Genomic DNA, 20,054 nt, shown 5'->3' on the forward strand with positions numbered 1-20,054 from the left:
TGTGGTGTGGTGGTGTACTGTGTAAACCTACTTGTTTCTTCCTGGTGGTACTTTTTCTCCTGGCTTTCATGCCTCATCTACAAGCAAGTATTCTCCACAGCTGTTCCAAGTTAGGGGCTGCACCTTCCCATTCTCATCACCAGTAAAAGACTTCCAAATTTTCCCCAAGGCAAGGTAAAATATAAAAGTAATTCTTGGCCAAGCCACCCTCTTCCCACAGTTAATAGCTTGGGTGTGAGTTAGGGCAGCTAGTTTAAATGAGTTCCCTGTATCTAGTGGAATAAGGAACAGTTTCACAGTTTATCGGGTTCTTTGGTCAAAAGGTGAATGATGGGGGTTGCGGGGAGTTGCCCAAACTATGTGACCGAGGAGTCTAAGGTGGGAGGATGTTCTGGATTGATTCAGAATTACAAACTCCAAAACGTCTGCTAGGAAGAGCAGCCCCAAATCTGAGATGATGTCCGTCAGCATCCAGCCAGCACCTGAAGCTCAAAGATAGGCCTTCTGGGTAGTAACCTTAAGATGTTAGATTAGGAAGAGGACCGAGTGGTTCCATAGTTCCAAGAGAAAATACCATAGCTGAAAAGTCTTTCAGGATCCTCAGCTCTAGGAGCAAAGGCAAATAGCATATTTTTTATGCTTTTACAAGAAAAACGCAGTCCTGGGGGATGCCTGGGTGACTCAGCGGTTGAGCCTCTGCCTTTGGCCCAGGGCGTGATCCTGGAGTCCTGGGATCGAGTCCCACCCACATCGGGCTCCCTGCATGGAGCCTGCCTCTCCCTCTGCCTGAATCTCTGTCTCTCTCTCTGTGTGTCTCTCATGAATAAAATAAATACTTAAAGAACCGCTGCCCTGAAATTCGCCTTTACGAGGCGGGTGTTGGGAGGGATTCCACTTTTCTACTTTGGAAATAATAACGAACGCTTACCCTGGAGTGGAGACAGCAGAGGCTGCGAAGAGCTAGAGAAAATGGAGGCTGGAGCCACTCCATGACCACTCGAGAGCCGTAGTCATGGAAATAAGGATATTAACATGAAAAAGATCCACTGCTGTTACTTTCCTGCAGTCCTAACAGAAGTCTGACCGGGGGCCGCGCGAGCTCCCAGGCGAAGCAGCCTAGCACTGGTTGCGCCTCGGTCCAGCGGCTCCTTTAATGGGCGGGGCCGGAACCCGCCGCGAGCTCCCCGCTCTGTACGTGTCGGGGGCGGAGCTCCCAGACGGCCCTTGCAGCATGGCCGCCGGCGCCGCGGCCGCTTTGGCGTTCCTGAGTCAGGAGAGCCGAGTCCGGGCCGGGGGAGTCGGGGGTCTGCGGGTCCCGGCTCCGGTCACTATGGACAGTTTTTTCTTCGGTATTGAGGAAAAGAGGGCATGAGGGTGGTGCTGGGGCGGCCAGGGGCAGGGCTGAACAGGAATGCAGATGGGAACACGACGTGGGTGGGGGCGGAGGGGGCCCGCACGCGCAGCCCAAGCAGACGGGGTGGCGCGACCCCTGCAGCACATGTGCGGGGTGGAGTCCAGGGCCGAGCGCCCTAGGTGTTCTCGAGGAGAAGCGGGCGCGTAGGCGGCCGCTCGGACCACGACTGCACGTTCAGAGGTTTGGTGGAACGCCCCTCACGCACACTCAGACACACACCGTTCCCTCTTCCAGGCTGTGAGCTCTCCGGCCACACCCGCTCTTTCACCTTCAAGGTAGAGGAAGAGGATGATGCGGAGCATGTGCTGGCCTTGACCATGGTGAGGTTTGCTGGGAAGGGTGGTGAATAGCTGGTCCTGAGCAGGCACCTCGGGGGCCTCTACCCGTCCCCCCAGTCCCCTTTACTGAGAGTCACCTCCTCTGCCTGACAGAGGCAGCTTCTCTTGCGAGGTGACTTTCATGGCTTTCATGCCTCATCTACAAGCAAGTATTCTCCACAGCTGTTCCAAGTTAGGGGCTGCACCTTCCCATTCTCATCACCAGTAACGGACCGCTTGGGCGGGGCAAGTTCTAGGGTAGATGCCTCCCCTTGTGTCAGCCCTTGTTTGGGGAGACCCTAAGGCCTTGTGTACTCTTTCCAGCTCTGCCTCACCGAGGGGGCCAAAGATGAGTGTAACGTAGTAGAAGTCGTGGCCAGGAATCATGACCACCAGGAGATTGCAGTCCCTGTGGCCAACCTCAAGTTGTCCTGCCAACCCATGGTGAGTTCTGCCCAACCAGGTGATGGAGGTGGTGGTGTGGAATCCAGGACTGAAGGACTGACAGACTGATTCATCACAAGATGGGGCAGGCCAGGCCTTCATCCTTGTCTTCCTTCCAGCTCAGTTTGGATGACTTCCAGCTCCAGCCACCTGTCACCTTCCGCCTGAAGTCAGGTTCTGGTCCTGTGCGGATCACTGGGAGGCACCAGATTGGTGAGAGTCTTCTCCTTTGGATCTAGTGGATTCTTCATCAGGTCTCCCACCCCAGTCCACACTCCTACCCCATCCCAGCCTTATCTCCTAGTGCAGCTCCCATATGGGCCTTACCGTCCACTGTCTTCAAGCCTACCTCCTGCATGAAACCTGCCCCAGTGTCTCCACCTCCACTAATGTGGTCTCCTTTGGCTCTCTGTCATCTTAGTATTGGAGGTTCTTCCCACCCAGGTCATCAGCTCGGGGAGGTCAGGGTCCCTGCAAGCTTAGCACCACAGGGCATGAATAAATGGCATGTGGTATGCCACATGGGCCACGCACAGGGGGTTGATGGGTGGGTTGGGGAGGCACCCCCCAGACATGACTTTTCGTTGCACCTCTTCCTTATGCTTATGTGTCCACCAGTTACTATAAGTAATGACGTTTCTGAGGAAGAAGAGAGTGAAGAAGAAGGTAGTGAGGAGGAAGCTGAGTTGTGCCCCATCCTGCCTGCCAAGAAGCAGGGGGGTAGGCTCTAGCCTCTTTGGTGAGTTGTGGGAGGGGTGTCCAGCCAGGTCTGGGACGGGGTAGGACCAGCAGATGAAGGCCTAGATGCTGACCCCTTGTTTGCTCTCCTTAGGTCTGCTGTTTGCCTGCCACATGTGCCATGCACCATGTTCCTATACAAGTTTCAAGAAATTTAAATATGTCTTCTCCATTGAAGAGGAGGGGTGGGGATGGGGGGATCTTGAGCTGGTGCTAGGAGAGAGTCTGGTCGTATCCTTCACAGGACCCTGGTGTTTTTCTAATCTTATGCCATACCTGGGGCTTCCCTTTTCTCCATGAATGGGAGAAACTCTGAACTTCTATCCTCACCCTCTCTCCCCACTTGCCTATGAGATTGGAGATCAGCATTTGAAGCTCAGGACTACACATTTTTAATAACTTTTTACATTTTTGGATAAAGGCTTAAATAAAGTGATGTGGAGTTTTGCAACTCACTTGTGTGACTTCTTTACCTGCTAGTGTGGTATTCCCCTAGGGACCACCAGGTGGCACTGTGGCAGCACCGAGGGTGGCCCTAGGCCTGGGGAGGGTGAGGAAATATGGGATCCTGCTATCCCTAGGACCCGGGGGGGGGGGGGGGGGGGGGAGGGGGGCCAGGCTCGGGCCCCAACTATCTTGCTAAAAGAGGACCTCCCAACACCAAGCCCATTCCCAGTCCCATAGGTGGGGGAGGGCCATCCCAGGAGGTTATCAGCATCCAAACAAGGGACCTGGGCCTCTGTCAGCACTCAGGCTGATGGGCAGGGGGGCAGATAAGGGGGCTTAAGTAGTCCGAGGAATGTGCATCCCTAACCCCATGAAGGGGCTCAGGCCCTGAGAGGGCCTGTGAGGGGTAAGGCAGAGGCCAGTCATTGCCCCTCCTTCGTCTTGCAGGCTGTCTCTGAGCGGGTCTGGGCCCTTAGAAACCTGATTCCGGGGGCCAGATGGAGGGGGCTGGCCAGATTGGGTGACAGGGAAACCAGAATCCGGGTGGCCTGGCATATGGGGGCAGAGAGAGGCCCCTGGGATTCAGCCTCCTGGGCTAAGTGGTTCCTGGCCCCCAGCACATCACCTGGTTCTGGGGGTCTCTGGTGCCTGTAATAAGGTGTTCTGGGATTTGACTGCTGCTATGCCAGGAGGAGAAAGGGAAGTACCTGGTGTGAGCATTAGAGTATATGTGACCATCTCTGGGGTCAGCAGTTCAGCAGCTGTGTTGCGGGGGCAGGATTTCAATGTCCCACATACAAACAAACAAACAAACAAAAGTTTAACTCTTGAGACAGCCTGGGGCCAGACATGCTGAGGGTGGACAGAGTATAGTGCCTGGTGGGGTGGTGGGGCCAAGCCCACTCCCTCTCACGCTGGTTGCTGGGCAAATGAGGGAACGAGCGGGAGGGGTCCCTAGGTGACCCGAAGGGGCTAGTATTGGGGCATGTAAGGGAAACTGGAGAGTGTCCCACAACACGGGAAAGCATTCTTGCTTCAACACATCCCTGGAGTCGGTTCCACCCTCTCCTTGATGAGGAGCTCTCATTTTCATTTTCTCTCAAATTGAGGATAAAGGAAGGTGACGGCTGTGCTGCAGCGATCAGGGTCGCAAACCCTTTCTCCTCTTTCCTGAAGTGCTTCCTTTGGGAACCAGCGTAGCGGGGCAGCCTGGCTGGAGACCATTCACCTTCTTATGGAGGGTCGCGAGGGAGGGGGAATTACAGCTGGCGCCCTCTAGTGGGCGAGGTTGAAACCGCCTGTGACCGTGTGGCTCCCCTGCGGCCTCCCAGGAGCTACGTGAGTGGTCTCGCCCGCGAGTGGCCTGGAATGCCGAAGTTTAGGCAGAAAGCGAGGAGTAAGTCCCTGAGGCTGACTGCATTCGTTCTTTGGTTGATTGTTTGCTTGCTTGCTTGATTCATTCATTCGCTAAAAAAGCTCCTGTTAGAGCCTTTCCCTTCTTCGTCTCACCTATAACCTCCAGAGTCTCCCGCACGTGCGTGGCTGGGGGCGCGGGAGGCTGGCTGAGTGCAACGAAAAGTCATGTCTGGGGGGTGCCTCCCCAACCCACCCATCAACCCCCTGTGCGTGGCCCTGCTCGGATATTTACCCGTGCGAAGCCCCTGAGCGCTCATTGTAAGCCTTGACTGTCTCCTGGGTGGGTCTCCCAGAGGCCCAGGCAGGCACCGAGCGCGCTCCTGCCCGCAGTGGGGGCCCAATCTACATCTTCCGCCTTCTCCCAGGACTTTCCCGGCCTGAAGAGGCGCCTGGCGGACAGAGCTGGGCATTTATTCTCCCTCCCCGCCTCTCCTGGCTGCCCCTTCGGCCAGCACAGCGCACAGTAGGGCCCCTGCCAATTACTTTGACCTCGGAGCACCGAGGGACGAAGGTGTACGCAGGGGTTGGCAGACCGCGGGAGGATGGGCAGGGCTGTATTTGGGGGGCGAGGGGAGACGACTCCTAGGGGCTTAAAGTACTTAACGTAGTCTCGGCGATTTGCATCTGAACAGTCGGTGGAGACCGCGGCGCTTTGAACGCCAGGCGCCGGAGGCGCGCGGTGCAGCGAGCGGCAGTCCTCGCGGTGTGCGGATTTGAGGGGCCAGGGTTGGTCGGGGGACGGGATGCATTTGGAAAGAGGCTGAAGGTGTGTGTTTGGGTCCCCGCGAGGGCGTGTTTGCGGAGAGGGGCTGTTTATGTTGGCAAGGAGTGTGTGTTTGTGTTTGCAGGAGGCGAAGGGTGTGTGTGTGTGTGTGTGTGTGTGTGTGTGTGTGTTTGTGTTTGCGGAGTGTGGGGGCGGCCGGGAAAGGTGGCCAGGCTGTCACTCAGCGATCAGGTTGACAGGCGCTCCCTCATCAGGGCCGGAGAGCTCTGATTGCAGATTCGAGGAAACAAAATAGCAATTGTAATTACGGGGCTTTGATAAGATAAAGGAAGGAGCGAGCTGTCCGGGAAGCGAGCAAGCGAGGAGGGAGGGAGAGAGCGGCCTGCTGGGGCCCCTGCGGAATATTTGCATCTGTCACTCATGGGGCGTGCCCAGGCAGTACCCAGTGCCCTATGTGGAGGTGTCCCCATCTTCTCCCTCCTGCCCCAACCCCCCAACACCAAAACATAGACTTTTGGGGAGGTGAGAAGAATCTCCCAAAATGATGAGGGTTCATTTTAGGGGAAGTTCTCCAAAGTAAAGGAATTCTGTCCTATAGAAAGGCCCCTCTCCTCCGTAGAGGTTAAAGTAATACTAAAACCTTGACCTCCACACTTGTAGGTCCCTCCCAGGATGTCCATCTCCTTTGGGGAAGGGAAGAGAGTGGGTTAAGATCATTGAGGTTCAGCTCAGGGATTTCAGAACCTTCTGGGAGCTCCAGAACCAAGGTTGGATGCTGAGTCAGATGATCTCTGTCCTCCATCCCCACTCCAGGGATGGGCCAGTGCTCAGAATGACTCTAGTTGTGGCTCCAACACTATACACACTAAGGATGGGCTAGACTGCCCTGACTCCTGCCTGGGTCCTGCTCCATGCTGTTCTCATCCAGACTGTTTTCAGAGGGCTGGGTTCCTGGTGGGGAGAAGGCCCTTTCCACCCTCTGCTCTCCGTCTCTCCATTCATTCATTTATGCACACAAATAAATATTTTCAGGAGCCTACTATGTGCAGGGCATGCATTTAAGATGGTGAGCATCCTGCCTGTTGAAGCAGTTATAGCTGGGGAGGCAGACACTCAGCAAGTGGCCTGTAGGCCTCTAAGACAGAGATGGACAGTAAGGAAAAGGCCTGGTTGGGGCTGTGGGCACTGGAGCCCACTTCACCTGTCTCCCTCCTTATGCGCTCACCCCTTAGTGGGGTTAAGAGGAGACCGTGCACGTCCAGCCTTTAGCAAACACAAGTGCTAATAAATAGTGGTGCTTGTGATTATTGTCTGAAGGCAAGTCTTCCCGGGGCAGCCACTCATGGGCTGAGGTCTAAATGCTCAGCCAGTTTCTTCATTATTCATTCATCAAGCACCAACTGCAGAACCACCCTGCCCAGCTTGGTGCTGTAAGCTTCAAGTTCTGATCCAAAAGATGTTGTTCTTGCCTGGAAGTCTGTGTGTACAGGAGCCAGCAGAGTGAACAGACTCCTGGAGGGGGGGCCAGGCCCATGGAGTCTCCTTCTCTGAAGAAGGATGAGGTCTTCAGACAAGTCCTCTGACTGTTTTCCTATTTATGCATCGCTCAGTGTTAGCATTATGGCTGGGACAGGTGGGGCATTGGGACAGGTGGGGCACAGAGAAAGGAGAGGTAGGCAGCACCTGATTGTACTGCTGGACAAGGACCTGCCTACTGCCTCTGGCCTAATGGCTTCCCAGGACCATCCAAGCCTTCCAGTCCAACTGCCAAGGACCTGGGGTGCCACTGGGGCAGCGAAGGTCATGGGCGACTGCAGCATCTGGATAGGGCATCAGGGGATCCACCTGCTCCTCAGAAGTATGTGTCCCAGGGCATCTCTGCCCAACCCCACCCCACTATGGCTCAGGGGTTCCAGAAGCCCCTGGGGGAAGGCAATGAGGTGAGGGCCTGGGAGGGGCTTAAACACTACCTCCTTTGGCCATCCTCCCACCTGCACGCACTTTTGACGCAAAGCACTAGTCCACATCTAGTCTGGTAGGTGTGTAAATGCCAAAGTGCACAAGTAATGAGACTCTGAGAGGGAAAGACTAGGCGGCCTGGATCTAAGTCTCTTCTCCAGGAAAAGCAGCTGACAGATCTTTCGGCCCCCTCTGCTGCAGCTTTGGGAGGGCCGCAGCGACCACGGGGCCTGCCAGGGACCTCTAGGCTCCCCCACATAGGTGCTCCTGGTTCCTCTCAGGCTTCAGGCTAGCGTGTGGGACGGAGGCAGGGGTGATGCTGATAATGGAGGGGACATTTCTCGCTCTTAGGGTCTTCTTGGAGACGGAGTGAGACAGGAGAGACCCGCGAGAAGGGTTATTCGGCAGAAAGGTCGGGGTCGGTCCGGGTCGCAGACGCACTCACTGCCGGGCCGCCGGGGAGCCGCACAGCCACTCACTCTCGCGTTGGCGGCCGCCTCCGGGGGCATGCACGGCTGAAGCACACAGTAGGTGGCTCACGCACCCGCCGCCCAGCCTGCGCACCCCGCGCACCCCGCGGGCCAGGAAGCCCCAGCCCGAGCCGCCCCCCATCCCCGCGGGTCCAGACCCCTAGAGCGCGCGAGGGGTCAGCCCGGGGATGGGGGGAGGCGCCCCCACTGGCCGCCCCCCGCCCCCCCCGCGGTCCCCAGACCCCTCCCCTAGCCCAGACCCCCCAATCCCAGACCCGCGGGCCGCCCCGCCCCGGCCCGCCCCGCCCCCGCCCCGGGCTGCGTCCCGGCCCCAGCTCCCAGCCGGGGGCTGCGGGCTCCGGCCGCCCGCCCCGCGCTCCCCCCTCGCGCCCGGTGCGGCGCCCCCCGCCCCCACCCCTCCCCCTCCCTTCCCACCTACCCACCCACCCTGCCGGCCCGTTACCCTCCCGCCCGCTCCGGCTCCTGAGCAGCCAGCGGCCACCGGCTCCGGCAGCGGCGCAGAGCCACTCGGCGCGGCGAGCTCGACATTCCACGGGACCCGCGGAGCCGCGTCCGGCCCGCCGCCCGCCCCCCCGTGCTCCAGCCGTCCTCGGCCGCCGCCGCCCTCGGCTCATCCCTAGCGGCCGCCCGCGGGCCGGCGTGATCCCGCCGGGCTCTCGGTGCTCCCCGGGCCGCGCGCCATGGGCAGCCCCCGCTCGGCGCTGAGCTGCCTGTGAGTACGGCCGCCGCCCCCGCGTCCCCGCCCGGCCCCGCCGCCGCGCCCTCTCCGCTCACCCGCGCCCTCTCTCTCCCGCCCGCTTTTGTCTCCCACAGGCTGTTGCACTTGCTGGTCCTCTGCCTCCAAGCCCAGGTAAGGCGCACTGCGCGGCGGCGGGGTCCGGGCGGGCCGGCGGGGGCCGCGGGTTGGCGAGGTCGGGCGGGGGCCCGAGGACCGACCCTGCGGCCGGCGCGGCGGGGCTGGGAGGATCCCTCGGGATCCAGCCCCGATTCCCCTAGGAGGGAGTTAGGGAACAGAGAGGGAGCGCCCTGCCTAAGGTCACACAGCTGGTGTGCGGCGAGGCTCGAACGCGGGCTTTCGGGCTCCAGCGCTGTCTCCCACGCAGCCTGGCCGGGTTGGGAGTGGATGGGGAGCTCTAGGAGCACCCACATGTGGCTGCCGGGGAAGGGGTGCGAGCGGGGTCCCGGAGCGTTCGTTGTCACAAGTCCCGGTGACTGCTGCAGGGACTCCCTCCGCGGCTCGGCTCTCGGGGGAGACTTGTGGCGGGTCTGGCCGAAAGATCAGGTGCCTAGGCTCTCTGCGCTCGGAACATTTGCTCCGCAAATTTGTCTTTATAAATGTCAGGGATTGGGCAGCGCTGCCTCCCTACTAACGAGCGCCCTGCTTTTCTAGGAAGGCGTGTGGGCGCCGGGGGTGGGGTGGGGGTGCGGGCCGCCGCCGGGCAGGGAGCTTGGTTCCCTGATCCCGGCCGGCTGGGGGTCCCAGGGGGCTTCGCAACAGGTAGGTCCAGATCGTTCTGGGCTCATCCTTGCTAGGCTGGGTCTGCCTGACTTTCCTGGCTTGGGTGTTGTGGCCTGAGCTGGCAGGTTGGGGGGACACCGCAGCCCCTGCTGGCTGTCTGGGGCAGTGGAGGTGCGTGCAGGGCGATGGGGGCCGCTGGGGGCCCCTGGGCAGAGTAGCATTATAATGGCGTGTTGTGTATTTTTCAATTTCCTAAAGGTAACTGTTCAGTCCTCACCTAATTTTACACAGCATGTGAGGGAGCAGAGCCTGGTGACGGATCAGCTCAGTCGCCGCCTCATCCGGACCTACCAGCTCTACAGCCGCACCAGCGGGAAGCACGTGCAGGTCCTGGCCAACAAGCGCATCAACGCCATGGCAGAAGACGGGGACCCCTTCGGTAAGGCGAGCTGCGCCCGGCAGGGTAGAGGTAGCTTGTGGAACATGCCCCCTTCCCCTGGCTGGCCTGCTTTGATGGGACCTGCAGGCCCCATCTGTGCTGGCCAGAGGCCTCTCCAGGCTCCCCAGCTCAGAAGGGAAGGAGTTAAGGCAAAGAAGCCTGGTGGGGGTCAGCTGGAGAGAAGAGGGCTGGGGAAGGGACCTTGGGGAGTACTTGGCCCACAGGTGCCCCTTCCCTGCCCAGCAGATGAATGAATCCAGGAGTCTCCCTTTCCACCTCCCCCATTCACACACCCCTCCCCAGCTGCAGGTGGAGACAGGGGGTCTGCGGGAGGGGCCCCAGGTTTAAGGGAAGCTCTTGAAAGAGGATATGTCGCCAGGGTCCACAAAAGGAGAGAGCTAGGAAGGAGAAGAGAGAAAAATTGCCCCAACCTTTCCAGCTTGGACAGGGGGTGCCATGAACCTTTAAGTATTTTGATCAGAAGGGCCAGCCGCACATAGGGACTTGGCTGGGAAAGGTGTCTCCACTCCACTGACCCAGGAACCTAGGTGGTGGTCGGAGTGGGGCGCCAGGCTCCTGCGGGGTGCTGAGTCCAGGGAGCTACCGCGGGCAGAGAGGCGGAGGACTGATTGATTTCTAAAACATTCAATATTCCTGCCTTGAAACAAGGCCAATTTCCAGAGTCCTGGATGTACCAAGAGAAAAAGCAAGCCCTCTGGGCGGCTGGTGTTGTTTTTAGAGAGCGATTATTGTGAGTTTAAAAACCTTTAAATAATGACCAAGTTAAACAACCATGAAAGGAGAGGGGAAGACTCTATTAAAATGTAATAAAAAGGTGAGGCATTTTAAGAGCTAAGAAGAAAAATGAAGAATGATATAAAACAGAAAAAGAACGAGCCTTTTTTCAGATGTGGAGTTTGAAAGGAGTTGCAAGTCTGTAAATGTTAAAAAAGAGGTTCAAGATTGTTCTCTATGAATCTCTGGAGAGACCCCCGCGTCTGGCAGAGCGATTAAAACTCTTCTTACTTTCACCTTTTTTAACATTTCCTGAATACTTTCTCCTCTTCTCGAGCCAGTTTGGGGGATCGAGTATGTCTCACTGCATTTTTTCTGCATCGACGTAGCTGACTTCCCTTCAAAGCTGGAGAAGGAGACATAATTTTCCCGGGATAAATCTGTCACTGGGGTGGAAGAATAGGTTTGAAAATGTTAAGCTTTCCAAAAGCCCTGTCGGGAAAGCCGCTGTAAACTGCGGCCCCAGCTCCCCAGATCCACCAGGAAGGGGATTGGGGGCTCTCTGGGGTGGGGGTGGGGGGCGGCCTGCCCGGTGGCCGAGGTCCCCCGCTGGGCTGGCAGGGCCAGCCTGCCGTCCCTTTGTCCCTCCAGACCGGCTGCTTGCTGCCCTTCCCAGCTTCCAAGGAAAGGGAACGGATGCTTAGCTTCTCCTGGGGTTGCTTCACTGGAGCAAATGGTCCAGCATCCTTGGGTTTAGAGAGGGAAGGAGAGGCTAAGCTGGCCATGGGGGAGCTCGTCTTCAGACATCTGGAGTCCAATGCCCACTTCTGTCTTTATAAGTGGAGGAAGCTTTCCAGGTGCCCTGATCCCTGTCTGCCCAGGCAGGAGCAGAGGCGCTTAGGCTATGCAGCCAGGACAGTAGAGGGCTGAATTGCTTCTGAACTGGTCCCAGGAAGGAACAGAGGGATAGTTTCATCCCTGTCTGCCCCATTTGGCCAGAATCCTCAGAGTGTGATCCCCTCGCCCCTTCTCCGGTCAGCGTCCCTCCAGCCCTTAACAGCAGCCACTCCTTGCTCTGGAAGGCGAATCAGGAGAGGGATGAGCAGACTGGCTGGGTCCAAGAGGAGGTGGGTGGGAGGGGAGGTGACAGCTGCATTTCCATGGCTGACTTGGAGCCAGACTGAGAAGTTGGCCATTGGGTCCCAGCTCTGCGCTTATGCGAAGTGGTGGGGGTGGTCACTGGCTGAGCAGTGAGGGCTGCCTTGCTGACCTTGGTGCTCATCCCCCCCCCATTAGTTTTGGGGGCAGGGAAAGTGCTGCCTTGTTGGTGCAGGCTGGGAGACAGCTCTGGGGGTCCCAGAGCTACTTTCTCAAGGAAGGGAGAGGAATAGAGAGGAATAGAGAGGACAGGAGATGCAGCCCCTTCTGTCCTAGTCCTGACAGCTGAATCAGCCCTCATCCCCTTCTTGGGGACAGCCTCAAAGGGAGGAATCACAGAGACTAGACAAGGAACAGGACTTCTGTGGCAAGTTGGCTGTTCAAGGGGAAGGTGAGGGGGAAGAAGCCACAGAATTGAGCTCCCTGTCTCAACAGCTTTCCAGACTGAGAAGCCAGCATGCCTGATTTTCTCCCCTCCTCACCCACAGAAAGTGGTTACTGGGGTGAGAAGCCCAGCTGTGATGGGGGTTGAAAGAGAAAAGACTATTTGAGTCATTGATTTCTGGACACTGGGGCTGGGGACAGTGGTGACTGGGAAGCATGGAGAAGAGCAAAAGCCTCTCAGCTGGGGTCTGAGGTTCTGGGAAAGCAGCTGGCTGTGTATGGGCTGTGTGTGTAGGGAGAGTGGTCTCCATCCTTCTCATCTTCTCTGCAGAGCAAGGATAGGGGTGGGGGTGGAGGGTGGCCAAGGCTGTGAGTTAGAACCTGAGGTGCCAGAAACAGAAGAGGGAGTGCTTTTATGTTTGGCTTCAGAGCTGATGTCATTGCTGCACCCCAGAAGTTTATAGTGATCTATGAGGCCTGTACACAGAATATTTGGAGTTTGAAGGATTCCCAGAGATCTTTCGATGAGAGTAGAACTCTAGTCATGAAGCCTTGACATAAAAGTCAGTACTATCTGGTTGTAAAAGAGGGTCTGTTCAGTTGGATGGCTCCGAGATTCCTCTGCAGAATTCAGCTTGTGCTTCAGGGTCTTGCCATCCTCCCTCTATGAGTCCAGGTGAGGGGCCTGAGACAAGAAAGGGGACTTGATCTTTCCCAGTGTTGCAGAGCATATGGGCAGCTGGGCTGGGGCTGGAGCCCACATCTTGGGTACCTGCTCTTGGAGCAGTTGCTACTGGAATGTGACAGGTCTGAGGGTCAGCTGGGGTGAAGATGTGGTACAGTAGGGGGTCTGGGAGCTTCCAATAATCATCCCACCACCTTCCCTGACAGCAAAGCTCATTGTGGAAACGGATACCTTTGGGAGCCGGGTTCGAGTCCGGGGAGCTGAGACTGGCCTCTACATCTGCATGAATAAGAAGGGGAAGCTGATTGCCAAGGTGGGGCCCCAGAAGGAAGGGAGGGTTCCTGGGGCGCGGGGAGTGGACTGGGCTGGCAGGAGTCCTCCAGGGTCCCGGGGCCACCTTGGGGTTACCTCATGATTGGTGGGGGGGGGGTAGTGGGGGAGGTGAGAGAGAAGGAAACTGCTGGAGAGATGAAAAGCTATAAAGGCACAGGAGGAAGAAGGAAGGTTAGGCAAGGGGCTGGTGGGGGGGGTGGTGGTAAATTCCATATATCTTTTTAACAAATCGCCAAATTGCTTTGCTATTATGTCCAATTACATGGTACCAGCATTTGGAATGTTCAGTAAGCCGCAGGCCCAGCCCCTCGGCCGAGCTCTGAAATGGCCCCATTAGTCACGGCTCTTCTCCAGCCTCCAGCGCCCCGCTTCCCGGGCTTCTGGGGCGGGGGGCTCAGCGTCCCCCCACAGGCCTCCCCTCCCCTCCCCCATGGGGTGGCTGCCTTGGGGCCCCTGGGGTCCTAGAGGGCTGGGGAGGCTGGGGAACGGGTGGGAGCAGCCCGGCCAGACTGGTGGGCAGGAGGCCAGGGCAGGCAGGGTCTGGGCCCCCACTCTGGCCCTGTGTGTTGGGGCCCAGCCCCCCGGAGACAGCCATGTGTCACTGCTGCCCGGGAGGACAGGAAGTTGCCGGGTGGGCTGCGGCTTGTGAGGGATTAGAGAGCGGGTGCCCGGGCGGTGGGGGTGGGGTGGGGCTGCGGCTCGTGCCCACCCTGCCATCTGCTGGGGTGCCCACCTGCCGTCGGGGCCGCCTGCCCTCTGCCTGTGCCGGGGGGGCGGGCGCGGGAGGGGGCGGGACGGCTGCGGCCGAGCCCAGTAACGCGGCGTCTGGCCCCCCGACCTGCAGAGCAACGGCAAGGGCAAGGACTGCGTGTTCACGGAGATCGTGCTGGAGAACAACTACACGGCGCTGCAGAACGCCAAGTACGAGGGCTGGTACATGGCCTTCACCCGCAAGGGCCGGCCCCGCAAGGGCTCCAAGACGCGGCAGCACCAGCGCGAGGTGCACTTCATGAAGCGGCTGCCCCGCGGCCACCACACCACGGAGCAGAGCCTGCGCTTCGAGTTCCTCAACTACCCGCCGTTCACGCGCAGCCTGCGCGGCAGCCAGAGGACTTGGGCCCCCGAGCCCCGGTAGGCGCCGCCGGCCCCCGCCCCGCGCTGCTGGCCGCCGGGCCGCGGGGCGCCGAGCAAGCCTGCGAGGGCCAGGTCTGCGCTGCCGAGGCTGGGAGGAGCTGGGGCAGCCCCGGTTCGAGCTGTCCATGATGTGTTTGCTGTTGGTTTTTTTGTTGTTGTTTTGTTTTGTTGTTTTTTTTTTTTTTAACAAAAGAGAGGCTCTATTTTTGTATTCCACTTGGCTGTGGTGTCTGTCTTCTTCACTTTCAGGAGGGCCGGTTGTAGCCTGGCCTGGGATTCTGACGGGGTTCCCTCTGGGTGGGGGTGGGCGCGGGGAGAGCTTTCCCAGTTGGCAGAGGTGCTCCTGAGCCCCCGCACCTGCAGGACAAGTAGCCGGAGAGTCCGCTACACCAGGCTTTTCAAGGGTGGTGTCAGTGGGGGGTGGATGTGTAGTCGTCGTTATTAAATGGCCAAAATGTTTACTTAACTTGCCTATTAAAAATGTGTGTTGGAGAGCAAGTCCTGTGGGGATCGGCCCCCTCCCCTTCCCCAGCTGCCCTGGGGCTGCCATAGGCAGCACATCAGGCACCAATTCTGGCTGTAGCCTCCTTCCAGCCTGACTTGGGACCTGTGCCTGTCGTTGTTACATGGAGGGGCTCTTCCGAGAGGACAGAAGCAAGGAAAGGGGCAAGAAGAGGCTCTCAGCTGGTCCTGGGAGCCCTCAGATAAGGACCTCCTAGCTCCTAATGGGAGTTATTGCCATCACCTCCCCTGGTCCCCTCTGGGGCAGAAATGATGGCTCTGCTAGGACGGAGCTGTGTTCATGGATTCAGTGAATCTTTAAAAAGTGCCTCTCTGTGTGTGCCTGGATCTGTGTGGGAGACAGGTTGGAGATGCCAGAGCTGGTTCTTTCTGAGTATCAGGCTCCAGTGAATGAAAGAGAAGGGCAGCTGCCGGGGTCCAAGGCGGGGCTGTATTGGAGGGGAGACTGCTAAGACTGGTGCTGACAATTGTGACATGGAGCAAGTATAGACTTCTGAGGAGCTGGTTGGAGAGCTGTGAGCCTAAGGTGCTGAGCTCAGGGACTGCAAAAAGGCCCAGGGACTATGGGCCATGGGAGAGGTGAGATGAGGCCCAGAGGGAGAGGAACTGGGTGCCGGGGGATTGGGGGAGGAGGGCGAGAAGGACCAGGTGGAGAGCCTATGTTCACAGCTCATAGGTCAGAAGGACTGGCCTGAGAAGGACCTGCTATTGAGGAAGAAAGACTAGGGCCGTGCTATGGCAATGGTAGGGCAGGTCGTGGTATGGGCACAGGGCTGGCCAGTGTGGGGGGAGAGGTGTGTGTTTGGATGTGGACTGAAGAGATTGGTATCACACCACATTGAGGGAGAGCCCAGGCCCAGAGGCAGCAGGTCTCCTGTGGGCAGAACTGATGGAGTCTTCATTAACTGAGGCCTCCCATGCTGGCTGTTTCTGCTGCCTTCTTTGACAGGCCCCTGGGCTGGTCCCACAGCCCAGATCCTGGGCCCATCCAGAAACCTTTTCCCTCTGGGCCTCTGTTCTTTGGCATTTCCTTTGAGTGGCGGGGCACCCCGAGGCTTCCTAACCATGTGGGCCTCTCAGAGCTGAAGCTGCAAGTTCCAGGTCAGCCCATCCAGGTGGACGGAGTTCCAAAGCTCCATGGGAAGCCTTGGAGTAGAGAGGTTGGGGATACCCTGGGATCTGTCCATGCCACCTCATCTGGCTTGCTGTGGGGGTGTGGGGCTCTGGATAGAGTAGGTGTCTCTTGGTGCATGGATGCCGGGGACGTTGCGCGGGGGCTCCAGACATCTCTGTTCCAGCTCCCCCAGCCCTTAATGCCTCCTCCCTTCTTCATTCCCTCCCCTCCCCCTTTAATTAATTCTGGGTGAGCAGCCCGGCTTTATTGTGCAAGGAGCTTGGGTCTCACTGTGGGAAAAGTCACACCTTCTGAGCAGCTTCTGATGCCATGCAAATGAAGAGACCGTCCAGGAAACGCTTTCATCTGCACGGCCGCCTGTCCAGCCCCCAGCCCAGTAATTGCCCACATTTCACTTGTTTGAGAGCAATTCCTGGGGGAAGCCATAGGGTAGGAGGGAGTCTGGGGTGGGGGTGGAATGTCAGGCTCTCCCTGCCTGTGATCCTGGTCACAGAGTAGGGCCAGACCGGGCCAAGGCTGGGCACAGGCTAGGCCAAAGCCACTCCTGAAGCACCCAGGCTGGGGACTCCTGAGTACTCCAGGGTGGCGGAGTGGACTTATGCCCTGGTTGCCGTGAGGGAGAAGAGGTGGGCTGTTCAGAGAGCCAGACCTGCCTTACAGAGAAGAGGGAGATGACAGGTGGCAGTGGTGGTGGTGGTGGCGGTGGTGGTGGTGGTGGTGGCTGGGGACAGCGGAGAGGTGACCAGGAGGTGGGAATCCTTGAGGCTGCCTGGGGCCTTGGAAGGGGCTGACTTCCTAGCAGAACCCACTGGCCCCATGGGGACCCATGGGAGCAGAGCCCAGGGCGGTGGGGCCAGGCTGGGCTAGAGCACCCACCACCTTGTTTATCTTCGCCTTGCTGCCTCCGTAGAGCCCTCGCTAATGGGGTTTTACAGCCCACTCAGGCTGCAACTGGCCAAGAATCAATCATTACCGGCACTTAGTGGTTTGATAGTTAACAGCCTGAACTGAAGCCAAACTGGTTGTTAACTGTGATAACAACTGATTTCAAGGGGTTATTGCCGGCCCAATATGCTCAGTCCATTTATTTCGGGGAAAACAAGCAGGGAGCCATGGCAAGGCCCAGGAAAGGGAGGAGGACCAGGCTCTTCTCAGCCAAAAGGTCTGTTGCTCTGCCCTAGAGTGGGTGCTGGCTGCGAGGGCCCTGGAGACTACCTGAGGCCTGTGCCAGGCTTGATCTCCCAAGACACACTGAGGACCTGCCTGCTGGCCCAGGTGACTCACACGGAAGCCCTCTTCCAGTCCTTCCTTCTCTCCGTGCTTACCTCATCTTGATCCCCCATCTCCTTTTTTTTCTAGCAGTACTGCCCCTGAGACCCTCACTGGGATGGGCTCCCCATGAGGAGGAAGCAGGCCAAGTGGCTGGGCCTAAGCTTGTCCCCATCCAGAGGGTGGGCTGGACCCCTCACCCATTCCTCCCTCACCCAGGCCTCTCAGAACCCTGCCAACTCCAAACTAGAACCTTGTCTTTCATTTCAAGGCCAGCGAAGACTCCTCCCAAGCCTTGATGAGAAAGACAAGTGAGGGCTCTCTCCTCTCACTCCACCAGGTTCTGTGCAACCCTTCCTTCTACCCTAACCAAACGTCAGAATGTGACCAAGCATCATTCTAGAATGCTGCAGCAGCAAAGGACCTCAAGAGTTCTCCACCATCTATAGATAGCTTGGGGCCCCAAAGACACTTAGCTAGGGTCAAAGCTAGTACTAGAATTCAGGTGTTGTTTTCTAGACCCGGGCTGCCTCTTGAGGGTTGTAGATCTTTCCCTAATTCCATGCATTCATTTGATATTTATTGAGTACCTATTGTGGGCCAGCCTCTATTCTGGGTAGAACGACAAGCAGGAAACAAGACAAAAGCCCTGTTATGGAGCTCATATTCTAGTGGGTGGGGGTGGGGGTGCAGAGCAAATGGTATATAGGATGGCAGACACTGAGAACCACCTTGGGAAAAATGCAAAGAAAGGAATGAGTGTGAAAGGTAGGGTAGGGTAGTAGCAATTTTAAATAGGGTGCTCAGAGAAGGCCTCACTCAAATCTTAACGTTTGAGCAGACACCTGGCCCAAGTAAGGCTTTCAGGTATCTGTGGAGGGGCCATCCAGGTGGAGGGAAGAGCAAGTGCAAAGTTTCCTGCATTTAGGGGAAGAGGAAGGAGGCCAGTGAGGTTGGAGCAAAGAAGGGAGGACTTGGGTGTGGGGGAGGGGGAGGCATGGAGAAGGCTAGAAGTTGAGGTGAGGCCAGGGAAAAAGAAGGGGTAGTGGAGGATCACGTAGGGCCATTGAAAAGACTTTAGTTTTGATTCTGAATGAGATAGCAGACTATTGGGGGTTTTTGAGCAGTAGAGTGACATACTCTGAACGAAGTTTTAACAAGATCACTGTGGCTGCTGTGTGGAGAACAGACAGCGGGGGGGCAAGGGAGACCAGTTATGAAGTTATTGCAGTAATCTAGGCTAGGGATAACAGTAGATTGGAGGCAGTGAGAAGAGATTGGGATTTGGGGCAGTTTCTGCAAGTGGGGATGATAAGATTTGCTGATGATTTGAATGTGGGCTGTGTGAGAGAGGGGTTGAAGGGTTTCTAGGGTTTCTGGCCTGAGCCACTAAAAGAATAGAGGGGCCATTTACTGACATAGAAGATTCCAGAAGGGGCAGATTTTGAGGGGAAGAGTAGGAGTTTGGTTTTGGATATGTTACATCTCAGCTAGCTAAAGAAATGTGCAAGTGGAGCTAGTGAGTGAGCAGTTTGCATGAGTCTGGAATTCTGGGGAGAGGTCTAGTGTGAAGACACATTTTGGGAATATTCGGTGTACAGCTGATTTTTAAAGCAAGGGACAGAATGGGTTCCCTCAGGTGTGAGCATAGCTAGAGAAGAGAGGAGCCCAAACCTGAGCCCTGGCACACTCCAAACATGTAGAGAGGAAGCTCTCATCGTGCTGCCTTTACCTCCAGAGTCTAACTCAATCCTGTCCACCTACTCTTTGACTTCTCTACCCCCACCCTGCTCCAGGCCATCATCAGCTCTTGTCTGGCATTTTTTAAATTAAGATTTTATTTATTTATTCATGAGAGATACAGAGAAAGAGGCAGAGACTCAGAGGGAGAAACAGGCTCCCTGCAGGGTGCCCAATGCGGGACTTGATCCCAGGACCCCGGGATCACATCCTGAGCTGAAGGCAGATGCCTAACCTCTGAGCCATCCAGGTGTCCCAACTCTTGTCTGGCTTTATGGCAACAGCTCCTAACTGCTCTCCCTGATTCCTCTCGCATCCCCTGGCAATCCTTTCTGTGCTCAGTAGCCAGAATTTCCAAAACACAAATCTGATCGTTCTACTCCCACCTTATCTAGAATTGAACTCAGACTCCTTTCCGTGACCCTCACGGTCCCCGGTCTGCTCTGGCCTGGCTGTCCATCTAACCGTAGGACCTAACTGCTTAAGCACTGGGGCTACACCTCCTTCCAGCTTCTCTAACAGGCCAGGCTGGTATCTGCTTCAGAGCCTTTGCACATATTGTTCCCTCTGCTTGTGATGCTTTTCCTCTTGAACTTTCAGGGCTAACGGCTCACTCTGTAGATCTCTGCTGTCATTCTCTGCTTTATTTCTTTATTACTCTTAACCGTATCTAATATTATCTTGTTTCTTATTTGCTTGCTTTTGGTCTGTCTGTCCTCCCTAAGGGAGCAGAGACTTGACTTGCTCATTGATGCGTATCCAGTGCCTGAACCGGTGTTTGGTATGTGGGTTTTTGGTAAGTGTGGGTGGAATAAATGAACTGCAAGAGTGAGAGCAGACTGGGAGGCCGTTGAGTGGGCCCAGCAGGTCAGGGGTCCTCAGTGTCCAGGGCTGGGTCAGACTTGAAATGCCTGATGGTCAGGGAGACTTGAGGATGGTCCTGGGGTGGGTGGTCTCTGGAGCCTATCCAGACATTCACAGCCATACTAAAACGGGGTCCCGGGCAGGCCGACACAGGCTCAGCCCCAGTTTCCTCAAGCTACAATGCCTGTTTCCAAGATGAGCATCTAAGCAGGGCCTGGTGGGATGTACATGTCAAAATTCCCCAAAT

The 20,054-nt window shown here is 57.1% G+C and overlaps 2 protein-coding genes across 2 annotated transcripts; both read left to right on the forward strand.

Moving 5' to 3' along the window:
- The first annotated feature begins 1,189 nt into the window (after positions 1–1,189).
- On the forward strand, positions 1,190–3,364 carry NPM3 (nucleophosmin/nucleoplasmin 3). The gene is made up of 6 exons (XM_077877902.1): positions 1,190–1,349; positions 1,649–1,734; positions 2,056–2,175; positions 2,295–2,388; positions 2,794–2,914; positions 3,008–3,364. Exons 1-5 carry the CDS (start codon positions 1,232–1,234, stop codon positions 2,904–2,906), a joined length of 531 nt encoding a protein of 176 aa, XP_077734028.1. The 5' UTR covers positions 1,190–1,231; the 3' UTR covers positions 2,907–2,914; positions 3,008–3,364.
- Positions 3,365–8,528: 5,164 nt separating this feature from the next.
- Positions 8,529–14,533, forward strand: FGF8 (fibroblast growth factor 8). Its single transcript, XM_077877031.1, has 5 exons — positions 8,529–8,662; positions 8,764–8,800; positions 9,668–9,848; positions 13,017–13,123; positions 13,988–14,533. Exons 1-5 carry the CDS (start codon positions 8,631–8,633, stop codon positions 14,276–14,278), a joined length of 648 nt encoding a protein of 215 aa, XP_077733157.1. The 5' UTR covers positions 8,529–8,630; the 3' UTR covers positions 14,279–14,533.
- Positions 14,534–20,054: the final 5,521 nt, after the last annotated feature.

The sequence above is a fragment of the Canis aureus genome, chromosome 29 (assembly GCF_053574225.1).
Source record: "Canis aureus isolate CA01 chromosome 29, VMU_Caureus_v.1.0, whole genome shotgun sequence".
Classification (NCBI taxonomy): Eukaryota; Metazoa; Chordata; class Mammalia; order Carnivora; family Canidae; genus Canis; species Canis aureus.

Bases quoted from the DNA above. Each gene is read 5' to 3' on its own strand.
- NPM3 (XM_077877902.1), top strand. From the start codon at position 1,232: ATGGCCGCCGGCGCCGCGGCCGCTTTGGCGTTCCTGAGTCAGGAGAGC. The intron at 2,176-2,294 runs GTGAGTTCTGCC...TCTTCCTTCCAG, and splicing joins AGTTGTCCTGCCAACCCATG to CTCAGTTTGGATGACTTCCA. The intron at 2,389-2,793 runs GTGAGAGTCTTC...TGTGTCCACCAG, and splicing joins CACTGGGAGGCACCAGATTG to TTACTATAAGTAATGACGTT.
- FGF8 (XM_077877031.1), top strand. From the start codon at position 8,631: ATGGGCAGCCCCCGCTCGGCGCTGAGCTGCCT. The intron at 8,663-8,763 runs GTGAGTACGGCC...TGTCTCCCACAG, and splicing joins CGCTCGGCGCTGAGCTGCCT to GCTGTTGCACTTGCTGGTCC. The intron at 8,801-9,667 runs GTAAGGCGCACT...AATTTCCTAAAG, and splicing joins TCCTCTGCCTCCAAGCCCAG to GTAACTGTTCAGTCCTCACC.